The sequence below is a fragment of the Uloborus diversus genome, chromosome 2, assembly GCF_026930045.1.
Source record: "Uloborus diversus isolate 005 chromosome 2, Udiv.v.3.1, whole genome shotgun sequence".
Lineage (NCBI taxonomy): Eukaryota > Metazoa > Arthropoda > Arachnida > Araneae > Uloboridae > Uloborus > Uloborus diversus.
Window position 1 is genome coordinate 20,729,927 of NC_072732.1, and position 27,995 is coordinate 20,757,921.

Consider the following 27,995-nt stretch of genomic DNA (forward strand, 5'->3'; position numbering starts at 1 on the left):
CCGCCTTATTCTCGCTTCGTTTGCCAACCCCTGTTCGTAGCCAAAAACTCTTAAGTTGACGAAAGAATTAACTAATGTTTTATTTAATATATTTGCTAATTAAAGTCGTAAGACTCTCAACTCCCAGCGGTTCTCTAGGATATGAGGTTTCAGGCGATAGACACGCTCAGGTTTTAATTGTACAGAACAGTGGTTCCCAACCTTTTTCTACCGGGAGGCCGCATCTCGTATTAAAATCATTCAAGCGGGCCAGAACACATATAAAATTTTAAAATATTTAAAATTTCTCTGAACAACATAGGGAAACATAAAAAAAGGAAAGAAAATTAAATCCTAACAATTTCATTATTATCATTACTTGATGTTTCTTTTATTAATTGCATTTGTTTTTCAGAAAGCAATTTTTGAATATTTGGCTCCAAATTTGTAACATTGTCATTAATCGTGCTTTGCGATTTGCAGCATTTAAAGAAAACATCGGACCACTCGGGTTAGCTTCTGGGGCTGGATGTGGTCCGCGGGCCACAGGTTGGATGCCAGTGGATAGAATAACAGGCTCATCCTATCCGTACGAACAGTCACCGAATTCACCTTCCTAAATCAATCCTTCGGAGCCAGATCCTTTCAAATATGTATAGCTTCTGATATATCCAATCGTTCGAATAAAGCGTCACTAACACAGACAGAATCGTTATGACCTAACACAGCCCCCCTTCCCCCGTTGGGGGAGGGGCTTGGTAACAACGAACGTGAGTTTTCTCCAGTGTGATGAACATCATTGTCCTTACATGTACATTTTACCATATTAGTATTGGCAATATGGCTTAAAATTAAGGATTCCGAAGGGTAAACATTCAAATTCCTCGCTCTGCCATCGGAGAGCGTACGTTTATTAAAAAAAAAATGGAGGAGTCCTCCTCATGATGTGGGTTGCATTAGTGTTAAATCCCGTCCTAACCAGCTACGATGGATCTTGAGCTAATATCGAAACTAAGGCTTTTAAGATCGAAAATCAGGTAGCCAATGCTCCACGGATTATGTCTCGAATTTGAGACTACTCCGTGTTGTTAATTGTCAGAGGTGGTTTTGTACGCAAATTGCATCGTATTCTTCCTTCCCCTTCAGGGTGTTGGGGGCGAGGGGAAGAAGAGCAATCCGTGAAGACTTCGGTTGCCATTTTTGGGCCGTTCGTTCGGTCCATCATAATGACCTTCCCCCTTCCATTCCCCCTCCCCCCCCAAAAAAAAAAAGAAAAACTACACTTCATCCGTTCATTCAGGACATAAAATGTTTCATAAAATCACTGACCAATTAATTAGAAACCCAAGATCAATACTTACTGAACCACCTTTTGCACGGATAACTGCTCTGATTCTATGTGAGCACGAGTCTTACCATGCATTGGCTGTGCAGCTTTTTAGACAATATCCCACACATTTTCTACGGGGTTGAGATCCGGGTTATGACCAGGGAAGGTGTGGAAGTCAGACTGCTCAGCGAATCAATTTTCAACTCTTCTGGAGCAATGCATAGTTGCATTATCGTCCATGAAGTGTCCATCGCCATCAGGATAAAAATGCAACATTGCAGGGTGCACTCTATCTGCCAGTATATCTAGGTATCGCATAACTGTTTTGTTGCCCTCGAGGATCACCAGGGCACCACTTCCATGCCAGCAGAACATGCTCCATATCATGATACTCCCTCCAGACCCTTTCACAGTGTGAGTAAATCACGAAGTTTGTCTCAAAAGTTTCTAATTTATTGGCCAGTGAGCGTAATTACAAAAGTTATCTATTACTGTCCGAAATTGTAACTTAGTTTGTGCGTATAGTCATGCTTGACTGCAGTTCATCCACCGAAGCACTACTCCCGTGGCTTGCTATGCTGTAATTAAAAGAAAATAGAAATCTAATGGAATCTTATTAGACCATGTCCTTGATGTAACGTTAGATCTAAAAAATGCAAAGGTTGAACGTTCTATCTGATGCGGTCATTTTTTTACATTAGCACACGCGATAATGTAAGTTTAAGAGGTCACTGTATCAATTCTTTTTGGAATTAGCTTTTTTTTTTTTTTTGCTTTTGAAAAAGTAACCACCATCACTTTACCCAGTTTTATAACTCTTCAATGAATATTTTCAGTGGTTCTTTTAGGAATGTAAATTAATTTGGGGTTCCTTATACATAAAATGTTCAAAAATATTAAATTAAGATTCGCCAAACACAACAGGGAGTTGCTCAAGCTTCGTAGTTGGAACTTTTCCGAAGCTTCTCCGAATTTCCAGGTTTATTTAAATAATGAAAGCCAAAATTCCAGGCTTTTTAATAGAAGAATCTCGCATTTTCGGTAAGAAAAAAACTTAAAAATTTTCCCATTATTTGTTTATGTGGTGTATCGAACTTATCGAACTCCGCTATCGTAGTGACGTCAGAGCCACTCACGTCACTGGGTAAAACATTCTCTCAGGACAGAGCAGATCGAAACGGACTTGGAAGATGTGCGCTTTGGCGACACACTCTGTCTTGTACATAGCATTATGTATATAGTTAATGTAGTAATTGAAGTTTAATATTATAATGTGTGAATGATCAATTATACCATTTACATGACCATAGAGCGTAAGTTCCATAGAAGGAACTATAATAGTTTACACACTTCCTAAATGGCAATTATTAAATACGTAATTTAATATTTTCATAGCACTTTATATGGCGTAAATAATGATTGAATATGAAAACTTCAATTTTGGTTGGGAAACAGGAGCAACAACATTGCCTTTTGATATGATCCTGTTCTGTCCTAACTCTGTCCGCGTATGTTGAATTTTTCAGACTTTTGGTACCCATGTTAGTGTTTTCGGGAATTATTTACAATGTTACTGGATACGCAGATGTCCTGATTCTACAAACATCCTGATTTTGCCCTAAAATTGAGTTCTTATTCTGATTTTTTCCTGAATGTTTCGTAAAATTTCAGAACAATAATGTTAAAAGTTTCCATTTTGATCCATCAAATGGAACATTACATTAATGTCTCCGAATTCAGATTGAGATCGCCATGATTTACAGAAACATTTTTTCTCAGCGCTCTAAGCAAAACTGCAAAAATATGTTAATATCTCTAAAAAAGCTTTTTTAATGGGATTTTAATTGTTTATTTTATTAGATCGCAATTTTTTAATAAATGCAAAATATACCGATATCCTTGGTACATTGCAGTTTGGTATTCAGAGACTGCAGTTTCGTCCTTGTTGTCCATAGCAAGGATGACACTGCATTCACTGGCGGAATAAACAGGCTGTCGGTATATTGCATGCAGTTCTGCCTTCAGGGCGGTAACTTATTGCTTAACATTTTTTAATGCTTGGTGAGATGTATAAAAAGATTTTGAACGACGCAAAGTTGCTCTATAATATTTCATCCAAAGATGTTTGACTTTCATGTTTCATAAGTTTTTTTTGTTTGGGCTTATAAATGTAATCTTGAGAAGTTCTATTTCTTCAGAAAAGGAGAACAAAATTTTTGAACAAAGGTATCTGAGCACCCTAAATCTTACTCAAAATCTTCACCTGAATGTTAAAAATTTTCCGGAAAATTTACGGTAATTGTTACTGGCATCCATGTTGCCAGTAACTATTACCGTAAAAATCAAATGTTACTGTAAAATTTTACGGTTTCCTCGGTAGCCCACATCAACCAATTGGCGCTGGGATCGCTTATTTCTCCGGTAGAAGTTACCGTAGAAATCAGCGATGCGTTAAGTCCGCCATTTTACAGTAAAAATTACCCGAAAATCTTCCTGAATTTTTAACAGTGCTCCTTCAGCTCAAAATTTCCCATCTTAACCGACACTTCGATTCGGCTTTTCACAAACATTTCCTTCGGTATTCCAAATATATGATAAAATCTTCCCTCGTCTGCGAATGGATCAAAGAGATGATCCCAACCCCCTTTCCATCTCACTTAGAAGCGGGACAGGCTGACGGTAGCAATGTCCTTCCACACAATAGAGAACCCAGAGTCACAACAATGTCTCTTGGCGAAAGTCCAAGGATGTTTCTCGTTGCCACTAAAAATAACCGAAATAAACGCAGTGCTCGCACATCAGAAATGCTCATGAGCTGAAACAACCCCGATCTATCTGTCAGCATCGAACTTTTCCCAGTCTCTTTGCTTGCTCTCACCTCCCGAATGTTTACAGATTAATTCAGTGGTTCTCAAACAGTTTTGCATCAAGGCATTTTTTGAATTTGAAATTTTCCAACGGCGCACAATGCAGCATTTTGAAAAAAAAAAAAAAAAATTTGAATTTTGACATCTTGAATTCAAATTATGTTTTTCGCAATCACGAGTGTGTGTATGTAGGCATGTGTGTTTGTGTGTGTGGGGGGGGGGTGTTTGTGTGTACGGGTTATGTGTATGTGTGTTTGTGTCTGTGTGCTGGCATAAGTGTGTGGGTAGTTGTGTGTATGAATGTGTGTGGGGGGTATGTGTATGTATGTGTAGGCATATGTGTTTGTGTTTGTGTGCAGGCAGGAATGTGTGGGTAGTTGTGCGTATGTGTGTGTATGTATGCGTATGTGTATGTAGGCATATGTGTTTGTGTCTGTGTGCAGGCAGGAATGTGTGGGTAGTTGTGTGTATGTGTGTATGTGTTTGTGTGTGTAAGTGTACGTGTGTTTAGGTATATGAGTGTATAGGTGTATGTGTTTGTGTGTAGGTGTATGTGTGTGTATGTGTGCGTGTGTAGTTTTGTATGTATGCGCGTGTGTGTAGGACATGGATGCAACCTGGAGACGGCTTTCGCTATAGGAGCAGCATCGTGAGGAGCCAGCCGGTCCACGGTGATGCTGCAGAGGGTGGCGGTGGGAAAATAAAATGATAGGACACCAAAAACAGTCAAATGAAAGCAATAAGCAATCGTGATTGCTCAAAAAAATCCACCAAGCTCGCGCGTATTGAGATAGTATCTTCTACCTTGGCTCAAAAAGAGGCAAAAATCCTCATCTGTTTGGTATCGGTGCTACAATTGCGAATTTCTCATCCCCATAAAATTTTCGGGGCTTAGACTGGACCCAAGTCACGATTTCGAAAATGAAAAAGTGTGACCATTTTTCCCCTGATTTATGGATCACTGCAAAGTTAAAATTGAGGTATATCCTCTTAAAACACAACTTTTGGTCGCTGCTGGAACATTAGAAATGCTTTAAACGGTCTTCACACAGTTAAAGAAAATATTTGATTAAAAGTAACAAAAAAAAAAAAAAAATTTGAATTCTGAAATTTTGAATTCAAATTATGCTTTTCGCAATCACGAACTGAGACAGGACCCTACTCATTGGAGTTATTGTTTCTAGAAACGGCTCCTGCCCCCCCCCCCCAAGCCTGCCTCTCCTCCTGGGCGGTTAGGTGTGCATAGTTGTGTGTGTGCGTAGACCTGTGTGTATGCACGTATACGTGTGTGAGGGTATGTGTGTGAACGTGCGTGTGTGTAGGACATGGACGCCTCCGACCAGGAGAAGCGGGTAGCTCAAAACCGGAGCAGCCAGCAGAGGACGGTGGGCGGTGGTGCTGCAAAGGCTTCTGGTCCAAGTTGAAAAAGGCACGGACACCAAAAACGGTCAAATGAGAACAATAAGCAATCGTGATTGCTCAAAAAAAAGAGAGAGAGGAAATTCTCATGTACCCGCATTGCATAACCCTTACTTTTCTACAAAGACACCGTAAAATATCGCAAAAGTTTATTAGTTTATAAGTTTAATTATTTGGGTGCAAAATTTCGCAATGTTCTAGTAAAGATTTCACATTTCCCAAAGGAGCCACGTAACAGTTTGGGAATCACAGGATAAATCGATTGCTTAGTTTTCAAAGTTTTACAAACACGAAGCATTTTTTTCAAAGTGAAACAATAAATCTTTACATCTATAAATACCAGAGTCATTAGTACTAAGATTACTATTTCTTCTCTTTACATTAACTTTTCGATAACTTTTTATTTTTCGTGGTCTAATAAAGTTGAGATAATAGCGAATTAACAAAGAAACTTTATGTGTTAACATAATTTGATTCGTACGATCCAGTTTTACTCCTGTACGATCCTGTTTTCACTCTAGTCATATGCACGTGACAACTATTTCACACAGACATGACCATAAAAATTAGTGAAAAAGCAATGTATTATGAACAAAATCGTTTCTTAGGTAATGTTAAAACACGCCTGTTCTTTCTTTAAACTAAGTTTATGTTGCGATTTGCCAAGTTTTTACTTCCTTTTATGAAGTAAAGGAAGTATTGTATTCGCAAAAACATTTTCACTCTAAAGTTGGCCTTAATTTCCATTTTGCTCGCCTCCGAATGAAATATTGAATAGTGCATTAGGATGTTCCAAAGGGGGTCTTTTACACCAGTGGCGCAGCTAGACCCGACTTTCGGGGGGGGGGGGTTACTTCTTATATATATATATATATATATATATATATATATATATATATATACAAATATATATATATATATATATACATACATATATATACATACATATACATACATATATATACATATATATATGTATGTATAATCGCTTGGAATTTTTTCCCTTTTTTTTTTTCTTTTTTTTTGAGACTAACTTTTCGGGGGGGGGGGGTTGTCCCCCAACCCCCCCCCTTAGCTACGCCCCTGTTTTACACCTTTTTGGTGGGAAATGATTGTTAATTTCAATGCAAACTCAAGTGGTGTTATAATTTGGCAAACGCTTGGCAATATATCGCCAAGCTTTTGGTCGCCAAGTTTTGTCGCCAACTTGGCGACAAATTTGGCAGGGTTTTTTTAATCGTTTCATTTTGGCCACATTGGCGATATTTTATTGGCGATAGTTAGAGAGTTAACCATTGAATCACATTAAAATGTCCAATATTGGAAAAATTAATCTGTATAAAAGGTTTTTTTGCTTCAGTTCGCAACAAACTTCGAGTAAAAATATTTAAAGTTTATTTGCCTACTCCAAGGCACAATTATCATTAAATTGGCGCAAAAAGAAGTCATGTGATGCAGACATCAACTCGTTTTAATTGCCTTTACCGTCAGATAACGACAGTTCGGCGGTCCGTATGCGGCCTATAGACCGCAGGTTGAGGATGAGTGTTTAAATCAGTACCTATTGAATGCAAAAGTTGCAGTCTGTTTCTGTGGGTTTAATGCTCGATCAGCGCATCTTTAATTCTATTCTGGGAGGCGTAAACATTGCTCAGTTTTAAATTCTGATCTGCTTTAAATATTTCTTGTGTTTAAGAGAATAGCCACATATAATGGGACATTATTATTATTGAGCAATCACGATTGCTTATTGCTTTCATTTGACTGTTTTGATGTCCTATCATTTTATTTTCCCACCAGCACCCTCTGCAGCACCACTGTCGACCGGCTCCTCACGATGCTGCTCCTATAGCGAAAGCCGTCTCCAGGTTGCATCCATGTCCTACACTTACACGCATACATACACGCACCTACACACATATACATATATACACCTACACACACATACATACACATACATACACACACTTACACACATATACACACACGCATACATACAGACACCTATACATACACACACGCCAACACACAACTACCCACACACTCATGCCTGCACACAGACACAAACACATATGCCTACACACACATACACATTCCCCCTCCACACACAAACACTCATACACACAACTGCTGATACACTCATACCTGCACGCAGACACAAACACACATGCTTACACACATACACATACCCCCCTACACCCAAACACACATACCCCACACACATACATAAACACACACGCCTACATACACACACACTCGTGATTGCGAAAAACATAATTTGAATTCAAGATGTCAAAATTCAAATTATATATATATTTTTTTTATAACTATTTATTTCGTACTTAAGCATCTTGAGCAATGGAGCTACTTAATGTCAAGACCATCTCTTCAATAGGTTAGTTATAAACTTCCAAAAAAAAAAAAAATTCATGCATCAGAAAAAAACAATAATTAAATATGAACATTTCAATGCTTTAAAAGATTATTTTCAAACAATATGTGACAATGGATGCAGTTATTCCTAATAAACTTCCTAAGACTAAAGAAAATTATAATAATTCAGTATCAATTATTTATAGACGAAAAATGTCTTATTGGAAAAATGAAAAAAATATTTTCAAATGAACTTTGGTAAAGTTATTGTTTTTTAGAAAATTTAAAAAAAATGTAAATAGAAAAAATATAACTTTAAAGGCTTGGTGATCAATTGTAACAAATTTTAAAGCAAGTGATTGGACATCACGTAGCTTAGTAGAAATTTGTGGCAATGTGTAAATGTTCCCTTTCTAAGCATTGCTTTGTACAAATTACATATTTATAGATTTTTTATAAACCTCAAAGTATTAAAACTTAATTAACCATTACTATCAAATAAAACCTAATTATGATTTGAAACATCGACGACCTATCAAAAAAAAACTTCTACTCACCCCCATTACTTTGCACGTTGCCACAAGCACCAGAAATGCTTTTCCACCTAAACTTTAAAATATTCCGAAAGAACATTGGCGACAGAAGGGCCTATCTCATTGACTTGATCCTGTTGACTTTAATAAAACAAAAACGCGAATGACAACCCTATAATATGAAGAAAATGTTTGCTTTGAGAGATAACGTGAAGAGTTCTTACCATGTGCTATCGATCGTGCCAGAATTTAAACGCAACCAGGGGCGTAGCTAAGGGGGGTTTTTGGGGACAACCCCCCCCCGAAAAGTTAGTCTCAAAAAAAAAGAGAAAAAGAAGAGAGAAGAGAAAGAAAAAAAAAAGAAGAAAAGGAAAAAATTCCAAGCGATTATATATATATATATATATATATATATATATATATATATATATATATATATATATATATATATATATATATATATATATATATATATATATATATATATATTGTATATATATATATATATATATATATATATATATATATATATATATATATATATATATTATATATATATATATTGTATATATATATATATATATATATATATATATATATATATTATATATATATATATATATATATATATATATACATATACATATATATATACATATATATATACATATATATATATATATACATATATATATACATATATATATATATATACATATATATATATATACATACATATATATATATATACATATATATATATATACATACATATATATATATACATACATATATATATACATACATACATATATACATACATACATATATACATACATACATATATACATACATACATATATACATACATACATATATACATACATACATACATACATATATATATATATATATATATATATATAAGAAGTAACCCCCCCCCCCCCGAAAGTCGGGTCTAGCTACGCCACTGAACGCAACGAATTGCAAATTTCACAGATATGATGCTTTTCAGTATTTAAAAAATCTCTTTGCTTAAATACCCATATCAAAGAAGTCTTCTCATTTTCGGTTTACTTTAAAAAGCGTAAATTTACAATTTACAACTTCATGCAATAGTGAAAGAATTACTTCTTTCTAAAAGAATTTCTCTATAGTTTCTAAACAAAGAAAGACAATCCTAATAAAATCCTGACACCTAGGCACCTTCTTTATCATTAATTTTCCCTTATTTTCTTCCAAAAGAATTGCCTTTTTCCTTTATTTTAACAAAAAGAAAAAACTTCCTTGGCTGTCTTTCACTTTCAAATAGGAAATACCAGTGCCTGATTACTGCATGAGCCAAGCGGCGGTTACAGGCTACCATTTAAGGGGGGCGGCATGCTGAAGAATGACACCCCCTCCCCATGAACGAACCTAAGACTTGGGGTAAGAAAAATTTCTGAAACTGCTTTGGTGCAGTGTTGCCAGATTGGGGGAAATTTCCCCATTTTGGGGAAATCTGGTGCTCTCTGGGGAAATTGGTTTTGAGGGGAATTCTTTGGGGAAAAATGTTTTTCTTGGGGAAAACCTGGGGAAAAAAAACTTCGGGGAAAAAAATCGTTTTTAAATTCGAGTCTTGACATCCTGTAGTTAAATTGTTGGTATCAAACAGCGTTGGTTTAGCTTTGCTCAACTTGATGGAATTCGCATTTCGCATTATGTGGAATATTATGCTACGGAATTCGCATTAATAGTTCTGCGTGAGTAACTAGTTGATACGTGAAACAGGCAAAAAAAAAAAAAGTGATGAAGAATGTTCTTGGATAAATATATACAAAAATCATAATTTAAATGTACATACAGAAGCAGAGTAGTAAATGCGAGTAGAAAAAATATATTTGGCTATTTCTTATCTCTCGGTCAGGCGCTTGTATTTATGACTAGTGGCACCCGCACGGCTTTGCCCGTAGTAGAAAATTAAAAGGTATTTTGGTTCCCCTGTATATTTACAAATAATGAATGATGAATTTCTCGCCAATTGGCTTGCCCACGTTACGGTTCCACATTATGATAACTTGGTAATTTAGTCGTCCATCTTATGATAATTTTGCTCGGGAAAATGTTCTTAAAATTGGAATAGAAAAAGAACAAAATCTAATTTTCGAAAAATCGCTTAAAGGTGCACACCCCCATGCTACAAAGTAATTCTTTGCTAAATTTAATGAAAATCGGTCGAACGGTCTAGGTGCTATGCGTGTCACAGAGATCCTGACAGAGAGAGAGAGATCCAGACAGAGAGACTTTCAGCTGTAGTACTAGTAAAGGTTTAAAAAAAGATAAAGATCAAGAAGACAAAAAAAAAAAAAAAAAAAAGCGAAAATGAGAAGAAAAAAAAAGTTGGGGAATTTTATAAGAAAATTTGGTTATTTGGGGGAAAAAAAAATTTTCAACAGACAAAAATGTCAGGGGAAGTCGATTCATTTTATGAAAATATTCGTGGAAAAATAATTTTTGCATTTGGGGAATTTTGATAGAAATCATCGCTTTTTGGCGAAAAGTTGGAAGGGAATTGGGGAAATCTGGGTTTGACCATCTGGCAACACTGCTTTGGTGTCAATAAAAAGCGCCAAATCGGCCAGGAATAAAGCACTTAGTAGAGCATATTGTTACGGATCCGGTGCGACTTCCAACTTTCTTGAAAGGTCGACACATTTCTTGAGAAACACACAGGAGATTTATTTACACTATGTACAGGAAAGATCGTTAACAACTGCTAAATTAATCATCAGCAATTAAGCAAATAACAATCAACACCGTAAACTCAACGGTTACACACGTATTTGCATCCAAATACGAAAAGCAACACAGCGAAATGCCTCGCAATAAACAGAGCTAATACACTCTCAGTACAACTTCTCAATCGAGACTGACTTTTTATCATGCGTAACGGCTATTTATAGACATTGAAAGAGACCTCTCAACTATTCCAGAAAATGCTGCACCGTTCTACACTTTCTTATTTCTTTCCATTCACAAATTTTATCATTCAGAAATGAGGGGACCGTATACTTCAGCCGAATGTACGGGGGCTGTCTATTCATTACAAGAAACTATTTACAGGTTACGTTGCTACAATAATTTTAGATGAAAGATAATTTAGTAAACGCCAAATTTAGCTAGATTACGACAAATTAATCATAAAAATAATTAATATTTACAGAATTTGTAACAATATATAAACGTTACTAATCAATTTCGTAAGCAATAAAGAGAACTAATATTTCAAATATTTACTTCGAAAACTAATAAAAGAATTTAACTTGTTACTGAAATTGTTTACATTTTATTCATAAACTGGTTGATCACAATGCGGACAAGCATGTGGAAAACATGTGGACAGATAATGTTGCCCCGTTTTAGGAGGGGGGGAGGTCATGACCCCCATGACCCCTCCCCTCCCCTTGAATCCGCGCCTGCATGAGCATGCAGAGAGTTTGCCCAGAGTCCCCAATCGGAATACCCAATATCAAAAAATTTTATTTGATTACGTTAATTCTCTGTTTATTGAAAGACTAGCTACACTATCCGGCTTTGCCCGGTCCAACTTGAAAATGCAAATTAAGTCAAGTGACATATATTCAACAATCAGGCGTAAAAAAATTAATAAAAAAAAAACATCATGATTTCCCTTCCAAACAACGACGACAGATATTAAAATACTTTAAAGAAATTAAATCCAGAAAGATGGATTTAAAATACGTAACCATGGAACACATGGTTCGCGAGAAAGCGACAGGAATTTAGTATTAAGCAGGCGTTGGTTGTGCCACAGAAGGATGGTGGATAATCTGGAAGCAGAAACGGACCACTAAACTTTGTAATAGGTAGGATCAGCCAGAAGGCACAAACTTCACTGCTTGGGTTTTCGCAGATCCTGTCTATTACAAAATGAAGTGGTCTGTTTCCGCTTCCAGATCATCCGCCATCTCTCCAATTTTACTGCCATGTGAAGTACCAGCACCTGCAGAAATGAGGTATTGAAGTATTTGAAGGAAAGCTTTTTGATTCCCTACTAACAATAGTGAAATGGGTTGGAATTTGACGTTTTTTTGTTTTCGTGTTTCATTTTCAGCGGAAATCAAACAAGCGAGCTTGCACAATAAACTATTATAGGTGACAAAAATGCTATATATATATATATATATATATTTGAATGTTGACCTCTTAAATTCAAATTATGTTTTTCGCAATCACTAGTGTGTGTGTATGTAGGCATGTGTGTTTGTGTCTGTGTGCAGGTATGAGTACGTGGGTAGTTGTGTGTATGAGGATTTGTGTGTGTGGGGGGGAATGTGTATGTGTGTGTAGGCATATGTGTTTGTGCCTGTGTGCAGGCATGAGTGTGTGGGTAGTTGTGTGTAGGTGTAGATGTCTGTATGTATGTGTGTGTGTACGTTCGTGTATGTATGCGTGTAAATGTAGGATACTGACGCAACCTGAAGATGGTTTTCGCTAGAGGAGCAGCATCGTGAGGAGCCGGTCGACGGTGATGCTGCAGAGGGTGCTGGCGGGAAAATAAAATGATATCACATCAAAACAGTCAAATGAAAGCAATAAGCAATAGTGATTGCTCAAAAAATGAAATATTTACAGATACTGCCCTCTACGCAGTATGCTTTAATACTCTTGAAATAAGTGGCGGGTTTAAGGGTTTAAATACCCGTCGCAATGCATTTTTGAGCTTTCTTTGTCTTTCACAGAACTATGTAAAACTTTCATCGTGTGCACTTTTGCATCCTCTTCGGGTCCTATGTACGTGGGGCCCCTCGCAATGGGGTTGTTTCCTTCAGTCAAAAGTAGTACTTTTTGTCACTGAAATTGATAGAATAAGCGAAAAAAGTAACATGAACCCAGAAAATACTTTCATTTTCCCAACAGTTATTTTTTAATTAATTTTTTAAAATGTCCGATTCTTCAAACAAGGCGTGGTCTTTATGACGTCACAAATGATGCATTTTGGCCAGGGGCGTAGCTAAGGGGGGGGTTTTGGGGACAAAACCCCCCCCCCCGAAAAGTTAGTCTCAAAAAAAAGAGAAAAAAGAAGAGAGAAGTGAAAGAAAAAAAAAGAAGAAAAGGAAAAAATTCCAAGCGATTATACATATATATATATATATATATATATATATATATATATATATATATATATATATATATAAAAGAAGTAACCCCCCCCGAAAGTCGGGTCTAGCTACGCCACTGATTTTGGCGCATCTTTCTACCGCATTTCCACGTTATGATAATCAAGGAGCGAATTACAATTGCGCTCTACGCTTGCTATCAACCATATCGTTGCCAACACACGTGATTAAAGTTTCGAATTAAATATTTTGGATCGTGAATGGCAACACTGAATGGCATTTCATCATTTGTGATGTCATCGGCAGAAGCGTTAAACGATGAAAGAGCACCGATTTAAGTATTTTTTTAAAAATATTAAACTTAAAGAAATTATTTAAAAAATGGTCAGTTTCTATGTTTTTAAGCATGCTCTTTCAGAAAAAAATACTTTAAAAATTTTGGAAACGACCCCATTGCGACATAAAATATCCACTACTGCTTGGCGTACCTGAGATGTGGGCGTGACGCTCCTTGCCCCGCCTCCCTGTTGTTTAAGCATCTCGTTCTCCGCCTCCGACCTGAGAAGCGCTTCTTTCATCTCCTCGAGCTCGGTGGTCAAGCTACTGGTTAGATTCTTGGACAGGCTAAGCTCACGTTCCAGCTCCTTTAACTTGCTGCGGTCCACGTCTTGTCGAACTGCTGCTTGGTATTCACGAACCTGGAATTAGGAAACGATAATCAAAAACTTTAATTTTGTACCAGGGGGGTGCTGATAAGGGTTGCCCAAATGAAAAGTGGATAAGCTGAACAAAAAGAATATCATTATTAAAACAAAAAAAAATAATAATAATAATTTGAATTTTGACATTTTGAATTCAAATTATGTTTTTCGCAATCACGAGTGTATGTGTGTATATGTAAGCGTGTGTGTTTGTGTGTGGAGGGTATGTGTGTGTGTGTAGGCATGTGTGTTTGTGTCTGTGTGCAGGCATGACTGTGTGGGCAGTTGTGTGTATGTGTGTGTGGGGTATGTGTATGTGTGTAGGCATATGTGTTTGTGTCTCTGTGCAGGCATGAGTGTGTGGGTAGTTGTGTGTATGTGAGTGTGTGTGTGTGTGTGTATGTGTTTGTGTACGGGTGCAGGTGTATATATGTATATGTGTGTAGGTGCGTGTGTGTATGTGTTTGTGTACGTGTGTAGGTGTATATATGTATATGTGTGTAGGTGCGTGTATGTATGCGTGTAAGTGTAGGATATTGACGAAACCTGGAGACGGTTTTCGCAAGAGGTGCAGCATCGTGATGCTGTGGAAGGTGGCGGTGGGAAAAATGATAGGCCATCAAAAACAGTCAAATGAAAGCAATAAGCAATCGTGATTGCTCAAAAATCGCCATGGGCGTTGAAATATAAGATTCATCGTTTCGGCTGCAGGCTATGTGGCCATTGCTGAAGAAAGATCGCAGTTGATTCTTGAAGAAGTCCTGAACAGTTTCCTCCACTTCATAATCCAATGGAAGTGTTACCCCTGTAATGCTCTGCTAAACGCCCAAAAGATGAAGGAGTGGTAGGTTTATAAATCTGGATTGCTCGGCGGTTGTTCTAACTGTTCTCAGAAGTATAGTTTAAATTGGAGACCACGATATTTTCTTGGCAGATCCAATATCGTTTGCCTCCCTTCCCAAAAACTTGGGCATCAAATATTCACAGTTGCTCGACCTAAATAGAGCTTACCACGGGCTCAACATCCTTCGATTTAGATGTCCGCAATGCACTCACCTTCCAGAACATCACCAATCAGAAGCAGTACTCCCACGCCTTGTTCGGACTTGGACACATCTACGTATAGCAGGACAAAACTTTCAATCAATTACAACACGTTTGATTGTCGAACATCGTATGCGGGACATGCTGCCTACCTCCCTTTATATCGGTAGCGCTGTTATAACTGCAGTCTTCCTGATGCAATCGCAAGTGTTCCCTTTACATTTGGGCAACTTTTATAGAAACAGAAGCCATTAAATCAGAGGAGCACTGTTAAAAGCAGGGGTTCCAGACGAGTGAAAATATTCCCTCTAAGGTGAAAGCATAGTGCCTGAAGGTGCATCACAGGCTAGAAAATAGAGCAGAGGAGCCAGAACATCATGCAATCGCAGAAAGACTCATTGCGCATGCGCTTTTTGCCTTAGACATACATTCAACCACCTCAATATGGCGGACAAATGATGATTGCGTTTGTGTGTCTTTCACATTGAATGAAGTACACTATTGGATTAAAACCCAACTTTTCTAGGATTAATTATCCGAAATTACAAGTAAGTACAGCTTTTGATCACTTTGTAGCTTTTAGGGCTTTCAAACATAGTTAAGTGTTTAAAAGTGCATTTATTGCTTTTCACAGTAACCGTTAGTCTTCTAGTTCTCGTTTACCGTTACTATCGTGAAATTTCCATCATTCAAAACGCTACTAAAAATATCTGTCATTATTTTCTTGAATACTCGATAAGCAGCTTTTATTAGTCACCAAAAGAACCTTAATAAAAATGTTTCTTGTGCTTCGTAGATTATAACATAAAGATAGCGAAAAAAAAAATCTCTCTCAGTCTAGCTCTTTTTTTCTTTTTTTTTTGCTTTTTCATTCAAGTGTTAGAATCATTTCCTGTTAGCAGTCCTCGAAAGCGTTAGAACTTTTTGGTTTTTTATTTAACTGTTGAAAAACTTTATGTGCAGTTTCTTTTGTTACTCTTGATTAACGTTTATGAAACGATTTTGTTTTTCCGTAATTGTAATATCCCTGAATATTTTTGGCTCATCATTTAAATAATCCGTAAGTACAGCTATGCTTCATTTTCGGAATACGTCAAGTTTTAGTAAATGTATAATTTCTCACATGTTTTAAATAATTACTCGTTTTTAAATTATAACGTATTTGTGACAGATCTTTGATACAAGTGAAGGGGTAGATATTTATTGTTTTATTAATTTTTAACATTACTTTTTGTAAAAAAAAAAAAAAAAAAAAAACATCAGAACCCTGAATTTTTTCACGTGTTTTTTAACGGCCCCAGAGTTATTATTCATATTATTTATTTTATGATTCTTTAAGAAAACGATAAAGATTTCACCGGTCCGCAAAGTTTTTCATTTGCTTTTACCGCGCCCGTGGGTCAAAAGAGGTTGAGAAACACTGAGTTAGAGCACGATCAGATGAATTAACGCTATGAGCACTTCTTAACTATGTTGAAAACTCTGAAATATGATCAAATGCTGTAATTACATGTTTTAATCATTTCCAATACCGAGTTCAATGTGAAAAATGTCCAAAACGTAGAATATCATAAATCAAAACAAAACTAAAAAAAAAAAAAAAAAGGTACACAACTGTATTTAAAAACGCACACAATACGGGGAAGGGGGGAGGAGGATCTATAGTAAGGGTGCCATTTCTCTCTCCGAAGGATCCTTTTTTTCACTCCGGCTGTCTAGTTTTTAAAAGGTGCCTGTTTTTCACCCTATTTAGAGGTGCGATTTCGGCTCCGTATTGGGTGCCGCTGGTGAACAAGCGTTTCTCCCCTGAAAGGTGCCGAATGCATCCTGTAGTTTTAACAGTGAGTCAACTCATCTGACTTTCTGATTCTAAAACAAACGCATGACCTAACTGGTAGGTATACCGTATACAGAAACCGCGTTATAGAAAGCTGGTAACTAAGCTTCAGACGTGCTGCATTGTTGTTCGACTCGAAACATTTCCCAAAACGCTATTATTAATTTTAAGAAATCAGTTATTTTGATAGTTTTGAGCAAACTGGGGTTTTATCCAATTTCTTATCAGTTATTTTTTCCACGAAGCAACCATTTGAAAAATACTAACGTATTTTTCAAACACTTCAAACAATGCTGAATCCAAAGCTCTCCTGGAACCAAAATATCGGATAGATGGTCCCTCCTCTAGACCTTCTAGAGTGGCTCCAGTAAAAACTGCTGTACAGGTAGACAAATAAATGCGAAATTCTTCCCCTTTTTGAATTGCGCATTGATATTTCCACCAGTAGAATCCTTACCAGCACACGGCCCTTGATCAATAGCAAAAAAACTGAATGTATGTACTTTTTTTCTGTACACTAATAAACTTTTGAACAAAGACACACACATACACATAAACAAGAGGGTTGTAACGCATTCGGGCTGATTTAACATTTTATTAATAAATGCAGTGCTTTGTGACATTTAACTAGTCATAAAATAGGAAGAAATTGAGGTACAGTAGGCACAGGATTCATTTTCCTAAAAGTAGCATCGAGCTGTAGTAGCTAGAGTACTCATCTTACTTAATGCTATCATTAGCAAGCAGCGGAACCACGTGCCTAATCAAAATAAGCTACATACTTTGACTTTTAACCTTAAAAAACAAAGAAATTTAGACTAAAATCATAAAGCATGTTCAAAAAGAAACCAAGAACGCAAATATTATATTTCAGACAAAGTTGGTCATTTTTTAAAAGGAAAGGTTGTGTCTGATTGCCACAAACTCAACTTTAAAGGTGGCAATCCTTTCAATTTGACATGCACACAATCTAGTGGGGAAACGACTTATTTCTCTTGTATAGTTCTGATAACAACATGTCTGACCTTCAGAGATTTAATTTTTTTTCTTTATTTTTTGTGAAGACAGAGGAAGAATTGTCCTTTAGGCAGAAGGTCAATAAAAATCAAAGTATACAGAAAGGCTTCTTCACCCCATTTTAACAAATGGAATCGTTGAATCTGTCCCCCTCGGAGTACGAGGCATCACAATCAAGCAATACCTCACACCCCAGGGTCCCTTTTGCTTACTACAGAGGTGATGGTTTAAAGATTGCATGGAGTCCTGAAGTATTAGAAAAGACGTTCCTATAGTGATCTCTGAAGTGAACTGAAGAGGAACCTTGCTAAACGCAAACCAAAACTGTAAACTGAAACGCGAACTTTCAAATCCAAACCAAAACTTTTTCATTTTTGTTCCGCGTTCGCGTCTATATTGTAAAACAGTCAGTCTCTCTCGAACCACCGTAGTGTGTAGATATGTGATGTAACGTTAGCTAATAAATGTATTTAATTTATTTATTAGTTAAATTATTGAGCAGTGACTACATAAAGCATGTAATAATGACAACACTACACAATTAAAGGAAATATAAAATGATTATAGAGAGAAGGCTCAACGTGAACTACAGATGAACAAATGAAGGTAAGCTCTTTGCTTATCTATTATCATCTTGTTTTATTTAAATTGGTTTCATATAAATGGATAATTATTATGAGAATGGCCTACCGAGTTATAACATGAAGATAGTCAAAACTTTTTTTAGTTCAGACCAAAAACTGAGCACCTCATGATTCAGCTTCCTAGAAGTGCTGAATTGTGATGTGAACTTGGAGACCTTAGTGATCACGATGGATCAAAGGTTCACCAGTCAATAATAGCGTGCAGGAAGGATCTTTGATTGGTGATATCCAACTAGCTACCCTTTGGCCATAAGCCTCATTCCTCCCTCGAGGGAGCGACCCTCAACATTATACCTCGACTCAACCAATTTGTACCTCACACAACCCTTTGTCTCGATTCAGAGCGAGCTTCTACGAGTGCTTATCTAGTTAAAGGGGCCGTGGTAGCCTGATCGTTAGAGTGTCGGATTCGGGACCGGAGGGTCCCGAGTTCGAACCTCGGTGGTCGAAGACCCACCGTCGTCATTAAAGGGGACTGGGCGACGTTAAATATGCTCGTGGTCTCAATGTCCTCCAAGTGAAACGGTACCTCTGGGGGTGCTAGCACCAGGTAGCTATTAGCTCCTGGACTAGTTCTAAATTCTCATTAACTGTTCGATCCGGTGATAGCGCTGCCATCTATCGGTATATAAAATAATGGAGGCAAGGCACTTAGTATGCAGTCCTCGTCATAAATACAGTTGTAGTCAGTTGTGACTCTGAATAGGATAGGAATAGGATCTAGTTAAAAGGTAACCTTGTCGTCCAAACTGTGTCTGTCCAGTTCCAACAGCTCGCATTTCTTCTCGGCCTTCCTCAGCTTGAACTGCAAGACTCGGCAGTTCTTGGTTGCCGTTTCCAATTCCTTCTTCAGGCCACGGAATTCCGAAGCCTGATCTTCCCGGAAGTTGTCATGGAGTTCCTCCAACTCCTGCTCCAGATCTCGAACCTGAAAGATATGGAAATATGTCTTCAAAAAATAAATGGGGAAACTAAACTTCAAATTAAGCTAAAACGTAGACAAATAAAGCATGCTGATAGGTCAACATATCTTGAGACGATTGTGTGTGGGGGGGGGGGGGGGTCCGAAAAGAGGAGCACTTTCTAAGATTATCCGAAGAATTTTTAAGACACAAAATTGCTTTAGAAAAGTTACTAAATTTAGGCGATCAGTTTGTTTTGTGTTAAAAACAACGATCAACATGTATATTAATATATTTCAAAAACATTGAAAACTAAATGTTAACGAATTTTCTGTTTCTCAGTGTATTTTGGGTGTTTCTTATAGATTTCAAGGTGCTGAAAAAGAATATGTTTGCAAAAATTTTCTATCACCCTCCAATTTTAATTTTTTTTTTTTTCAAGTTTTGTATTATATAGGCTATCTTATAGAAGTTACAAGTTTACTACATTCTTATTTTCAATGCATTTGATCCATTGACACATGTTTCTTTACTCATTACAGCGATAGAACATGTAACAGGAAAGTAGAAACCACTTTGATAAGTTTTATTTTTACGACTTTGAGCAGATGGCGCTAGGCGATTCATTTCGGTTTCACGCAAGATCACGGTAGTTGAAGTTGTCTTTCGGCGCGTGTTAACGCCATGCCATCGGTTCCCGTAGCTTATTCTTGCTTATTGAAATAATCTGACGAAAATATGAAGATACTGCTTCATGACATTGACTACAGAATTGGGGCATATGGGCAGTTTTTAAAGTAATTGCCATTCTCATTGCTCTGCAACTAGATTATACAAAATATTGTTATTCTACACTGTAAAAACGATTCAGAAACGTTCCTGGGGCCGTGGTAGCCCGATCGGTAGAGTGTCGGATTCGGGGCCGGAGGGTCCTGGGTTCGAACTCCACCGTCATCATTAAAGGGGACTGGGCGACGTTAAATATGCTCGTGGTCTCAATGTCCTCCAAGTGAAACGATACCTCTGGGGGTGCTAGCACCAGCTAGCTACCAGCTCCTGGACTAGTTCTAAATTCTCATTAACTGTTCAATCCGGTGATGGTGCTGCCATCTATCGGTATATAAAATAATGGAGGCAAGGCACTTAGTATGCAGTCCTCGACATAAATACAGTTGTAGTCAGTTGTGACTCTGAATAGGAATAGGAATTCTACACGATAAAGACGATTCAGAAGCGTTCCTGGAAAATAATAGGCAGCTGATGTGCCCAATTTCAACCAGTAACAACTCTTACAAAAACCAGGAACGTTTTCCGATAAAAAGTCAGTAACCTTTCTGATCAGTCCAGCTGGTCAGTCCTGATTTTCTAAGAAAGCTCTAGAAGCATTAGAGCATCCATGGCCAAAGCTACACGAAAATTGCAAGCAAGAACCAAGCATATTCCTTACCTCGCAAAGCTGCAGCTATCAGTGACACATTTACTCCCATTGGGAGCTTAGTCAATCTGGACGGGCCGTAATCAAGCTAACGCCGATACACTTAATAAACACGCTCAGTCAATCTTTAAACTGGCAGCAAAAAATATCTTTCACACCAGTGAGAAGTCTGCATTCGCGCATATTTTAGCAATTCAGGAAACTTTTTTGCAAAAATACTTGATTTTACGGGGAAATAGGTGAAAACCTCTAGAATCCCGAAACGTTCCGCGGAAATAACCGGTAACGTTTCGGAATTTTTTTACAGTGTATGTACGAGTGGGGCAGCAGGGTAAAACATGAACACTATATCAGAAGAAATCGGCACAGCACAAACAATATATTGCAGGTGAAAAAAATATATCCAAAACGTTCCTCTAATCGATTTTTAAAAAAATCTCCCACCTTTTCACATAAAGTTGGAATTTATGTAGAATTTCGTTAAAGCAATGGATAAAAAAAGGGGGTGGATTTAAATACAGTCGACGCTCAGTATAACGACCACACATTATAAAGACCGTCCCATTATAACGACCAGTGGTAAAAGTCCCAACTTTGTTCCTATGAACTCTACGTTAATTCGCCTTCGTTATAACGACCGTTCTGTATCGTCTAATCCAATACAACGACCGAATTCAGCGGACGCTATTTCTGGTGTTCTTTCCAATAAAACAAATTTGTAGCTTGAAATGACCTTGTTTATTGTTTACGGACATCTGCCTGAAGTTTTCAATGTATGTCAAATCCAACTTTGAGAGGGGGGGGGGGGGGGAATTACCATTCACCACAACTAGCACAGAAAAATAATGGGAGGAAAAATCGAGAAATTTCCAGATTCCTAAATGTTTCTTTGAAAAGCAAAAAAAAAAAAAAAAAAAACACAATTTATCACCTATATCTGAAACGGAAAATAATGTTTTGCAAAAATCACGTCTGCTAAAAAGGCAAACGTCTGTTTCTTGTTTTATCTTCATAAAGTGTAGTGGTAGCAGATTTGTAAGTGTGTAACATTTTCCTTTCTATATTTTCTACTTTAAAAGTTCTTTAATATCCTGTCATAGTATTTTGCACACGATTTTTCTAAAAATTCCTATGATAAAAATAATTTGGGCATTTAACTGGAATGTTTGAAAAGTACCATTTCTTTATGGAACAACGGGGCATGCATGATGACTGTGTATATTTTTTAAAATTATACTTGTTATAACGACCACTCGTTATAAAGACCTTTTTCTCTGAGACGGAGATGGTCGTTATATTGAGCGTCGACTACTTGCAGGAACAGTTCCCATCACTCACTTATGCAAAATTTAAGGAGAGTGTTTTCATTGACACACAAATAAGAAAGCTTAAGAAGGACTAAAATTTTGAAGTAGTTTAAGTGATTTAGGAAAAACAGCATGGATTGATTTTAACTAACTGATGTGTGCATCACATGACTTCCTTTTACTCCAATTTTAATGTCATTTTCCCATTATTGGCAATTTTAATGTGATTCAATAGTTTACTCTCTAAATATCACCACCAAGGGCCAAATTAAAACCAAATAAAAATAAATCGCCAAATTTGTCGCCAACTTGGTGACAAAACTTGGCGACCAAAAGACTGGTGATATATCGCCAAGTGTCCGCCAAATTATAACACCACTTGAGTATACATCGAAATTAACAAGGATTTCCTCCCAAAAGGGACAAATACCCCTTTAGAAATACCCGAATACAACCAAAAGTTGAGATGCGCAACTAGACCCCACTAGGAGTCTACGTACCAAATTTCAACTTTCTAGGTATGTTTTTGTGTGTGTATGTGTTTGTGTCTGTATGTATGCGTGTGTGTATGTGTTTGTGTGCATGTGAGTGTGTAGTTGTGTATGTATGCGCGTGTGTGTAGGACATGGATGCAAAACCTGGAGACGGTTTTCGCTATAGGAGCAGCATCATGAGGAGCCCGTCGACGGTGATGCTGCAGAGGGTGGCGGTGGGAAAATAAAATGATAGGACGTCAAAAACAGTCAAATGAAAGCAATAAGCAATCGTGATTTCACAAAAATCGCCAAATTTGTCGCCAAATTTGTGACAAAACTTGTCGACCAAAAGACTGGCGATATATCGCCAAGTGTCCGCCAAATTATAACACCACTTGAGTATACATCGAAATTAACAAGGATTTCCTCCCAAAAGGGACAAAAGACCCCGTTAGAAATACCCGAATACAACCAAAAGGGGAGGTGCACGACTAGACCCCATTAGAAGTCTACGTACCAAATTTCAACTTTCTAGGACATACCGTTCTTGAGTTATGCGACATACATACGCACATACATGCATACGTACATACAGACGTCACGAGAAAATTCGTTGTAATTTACTCGGGAATCATCAAAATGGATACTTCGGGTGTCTGTACGTTCTTAGGTACTTATCCGCGTGTGGTCGGGTTGAAAATAAAACTCAACATTCATTCGGGGGTGAGCAAAATGGAAATTAAGGTCGAATTTTGAGTGAAAATTTTTTCCGGAATACAATACTTCCTTTTTTGTAAAAGGAAGTAAAAAAGTTGTGACACAATTCTTAGGAAATAATAGAAGTCCGAACTATGAAAAATGTATCTTTATCTTTACTAATAATAAAGCTGAAAGTCTCTCTGTCCGGAGGATGTCTGGATGTCTGTAGGATGTCTGTGACGCGCATAGCACCTAGACCGTTCGGCCGATTTTCATGAAATTTGGCACAAAGTTAGTATGTAGCATGGGGGTGTGCACCTCGAAGCGATTTTTCAAAAATTCGATGTGGTTCTTTCTCTATTCCAATTTTAAGAAAAAAACTATCATAAGACGGACGAGTAAATTACGAAATTATCATAACGTGGAACCGTAAGATGGGTACAAGCCAACTGGCGAGAAAATTCACCATACATTATTTGTAAATATACAGGCGAACCAAAAGATCTTTTGATTTTTCTATTACGGGCAAAGCCGTGCGGGTATCACTAGTTAAGAATATGTTAAAAAGTTTTAAAAATTAGGATGTTCAATGTCTTTTCAAGTATGAGAGCTGTGAGCGCCGATCATGGGAAGCTCTTCTGTCAGGATATCCCTGCATATGAAGAGAAAAATCAAGGACGGTTTACTAATATGCTCGGGATTACCGTTGGAATCTTATTAGAGAAATTTGGGATAGTGCCAAAAATAGACTCCGCAGTAAAGGCAAGTACACTACATAAAGAATGAAATTTAGGAGATTTTTTACGAGTATCATTGCTTTTTACTTCCTTTTACAAAAAAAAAAAAAAAAAAAAAAGGAAGTATTGCATTCGCGAAAAAATTTTCACTCAAAATTCTGCCTTAATTTCCATTTTGCTCACCCCCGAATTATTGTTGAGTTTTTTTTTTCAACCCGACCACACGCGGATAAATGCCTAAGAAAGTATAAACACCCGAAATATCCATTTTGACATTCCCCGAGTTAATTACAACGACTTTTTTCGTGACGTCCGTAAGTACGTATGTATGTGCGTATGTGTGTATGTATGTCGCATAACTCAAGTTGAAATTTAGTACGTAGACTCCTAGTGGGATCTAGTTGTGCACCTCCCCGTTTGGTTGCATTCGGGTGTTTCTAAAGGGGTCTTTTGCCCCTTTTTGGGGGGAAATCATTGTTAATTTCGATGTATACTCAAGTGGTGTTATAATTTGGCGGACACTTGGCGATAGATCGCCAGTCTTTTGGTATCCAAGTTTTGTCACCAAGTTGGCGACAAATTTGGCGATTTTTTTTTGAGCAATCACGATTGCTTATTGTTCTCATTTGACTGTTTTTGGCGTTACGCTGATTTTTCCCACCGCCACCCTCCGCACCATCACCGTGGACCGGCTGGCTCCTCACGATGCTGCTCCTATAGCGAAAACCGTCTCCAGGTTGCATCCATGTCTTACACGCACGCGCATACATACACAACTACACACACACACGCACACATACACACACACAAACACTTACACACACATACACCTACACACACACATACACAACTACCCACACATTCATGCATGCACACAGACACACACATACACACACATACACACATACAAACACTTACACACACGCATACATACAGACACCCACACATACACACACATACACACAACTACCCACACATTCATGCATGCACACAGACACAAACACATATGCCTACACACATACACATACCCCCCCCCCCCCAACACACACATTCATACACACACAAACACACATACCCCCACACACAAACACACACGCCTACATACACACACTCGTGATTGCGAAAAACATAATTTGAATTCAAGATGTCAAAATTCAAATTATTTAAATCTTGTTCCAATTTGGCCACTGGTGGGGATATTTAGAAAGTAAACTATTGAATCACATTAACACAGCCGATAATGGGAAAATGACATTAAAATGGAAGTAAAAGGAAGTCACGTGATGCACAGACGTGATGCATCAGCTTGTTTCATCAAAAATCTGTTCCATTCTTCTAAAACTTTTCAAACAATACATTTTTTGTGTGTTTAATATTAGTTTTAAGCTTTGTAATGGTTTATATAAAATGGTAAATGACAAGAGTATTACACATTTTTTTTTAACGTTATTTTTTCTGTGCTTTTTTTAATGCTTTTTTTTAACGTTGTTTTTTCTTACTTAACTGTTCAGCACAAAGGTATTTATTTATCTTTGTGCACATGTGTTGAGTAAATGTCACAAAATTGAGATTTTACAATATTGAATTTTTCAAAATCTGTAGGTTGTGGAATATTTTTATTGTCATATTCCTTTTCATCACCCCCTAAACTATAAAAGTCACAACTTACTTACTGAGGAACAGGAATCTTGTTTACCAGTGTAATTGGCACTTAAAGATAATTTATCTACATTTACAATGTTTAGTAGATTTTAATATGTGACCCGTATTTCGCACGGCACACATCCAAATAACGACCAAACCCTTTTCACGCAAGGTCTGGAGTATTGTAAACTTGTGTTGAGGTGAATATTTATTGCGTTATCCTTGGGGAACTACCATACATGTATCATTGGCAATTACCGCTTGTGAGCATTACTCTCGTGATGAGGTTTCCCGATTGCAGGCTCGTCCTCAAATATATGCCAAACACCAGTTTATTACCGCCCATTAGCCAGGGCTAAAGCAGAAATACTAGGGCTCGACCGATGGCATTTTTTGGCCGATGGGCCGATGCCGATTGTTGGCCGATTGTTCAAAGACAGCCGATGGCCGATGGCCGATGCCGTCGGCCGATGGCAAAAAAAAAAAAAAAAAAATCAAACAGAAATAAATTGATAAGATTATTAGGGATTTAAAGGATCGCTGATTCATTTCATTTTACTTTCTTTCTACGAATAAGGAATCGTATAATCACAAAAAAAAAAAAAAATAAATAAATCAGATTTCGACCTAAACTTCTATTTTACGATCACCCAGTTTAAAATTATCGCAAATTCTCTAATGATGTCTTCATGCGGGTAAACTTGCGTCACTCAAAAACGTTAGGAAATAGTAAGTTGAAAACACATACGTACGTAATATGATCTGAAAGTTCAGGACAAATTGTATACAACCTTACCCTGAATAGTTCACATTACCGAAGCCTATCTACAAAATAGTCACCTTGGACGACTATGCACTTCTGCCAACGTTCGTATAGCTTTTCGAAGCACTCCTGGAAGACATTTTACGCAACCTCCTGTAAGGCCTCTTGCGCTGCTGCTTTTTACTTCATCGTGGGGAAGAAGGCGACTTTCATGTTGAGGATGCACGGTTTGATTGGTTAATACTCTGATATGACAAACAAATAACACAACGTTTCGTCGGACTTAGCTCCGTGTGACTTCTACCTGTTCCCAGCAAAAAAACATTTGCATGGACGCCGTTTTCTTCCGTCAGGAGAAGATAAAGCTGCATCACAGAAGGTAGCGAAAAATGGCTTCCAGGAGTGTTTCCAAAAGTTATATGAACACTGGACGAAGTACATAGTCCGTCAAGGTGACCTTTTGAAGTTGGATGTGCTTCGGTAATGTGAATTATTCTGGGTAAGGTTCTATACAGCTTCTCCCCGAACTTTTGGGTCGTACTACGTACACTATGTATAGGGTGTAGTTATGCTTCTCCTTTTTTGACTGCTGTATGATGAAAGAGCAAGAACAACAGCCAAAAAAAAAAAAAAAAAAAAAAAAAAAAGAAAGAAAAAAAAAAGGAAGAAAAACAAAAAGACTTTAATAACCAATTGATTTGTTTTTTTTTTTTTTTTTTAAATTGAGCATATAACTAAGATTTCAGTAATATTGTAATAATGTATGGATTTAGGTACACTAAAAATAGTTAAAAAACATTAAATTATGTTGTTTAATCATTCAAAAAAAAAGAATAAAACTATGAAACCGTCAAGAAATTACGCAATTAAAGTGAAAAGATTGCACGTAGACATTTTTTAGTCATCAAATTAAACAAAAAAGGTAAATTACATTTTAAATCATAATAGGAATATTTTTGTACCTATTTAAAATTTATGAAAAGAAAAGTTTGCATTTTTCATAAAAGCTATAACAGTGACATACATTTTGCTTAAAAAGAGAAATAGTCATAAAAAGAGCGAGGTTCTTAAAACGCAGCTATAATAAACAAACTCAATATTTACACCAAGTTCATAACTGAATAAATATACTACTTGATCTGATGTTTGCACACATAACATATTGAAC

General features: G+C 37.1%; 1 protein-coding gene across 1 annotated transcript in view; it reads right to left on the bottom strand.

The window, feature by feature from the left end:
* Window positions 1-27,995, bottom strand: part of LOC129217769 (trichohyalin-like) — a 150,957-nt gene that overhangs the window by 89,904 nt on the left and 33,058 nt on the right. Inside the window, 2 exon segments of the mRNA XM_054852113.1 lie at window positions 14,110-14,319; window positions 19,601-19,792. Coding sequence (XP_054708088.1) covers window positions 14,110-14,319; window positions 19,601-19,792 — 402 coding nt within the window.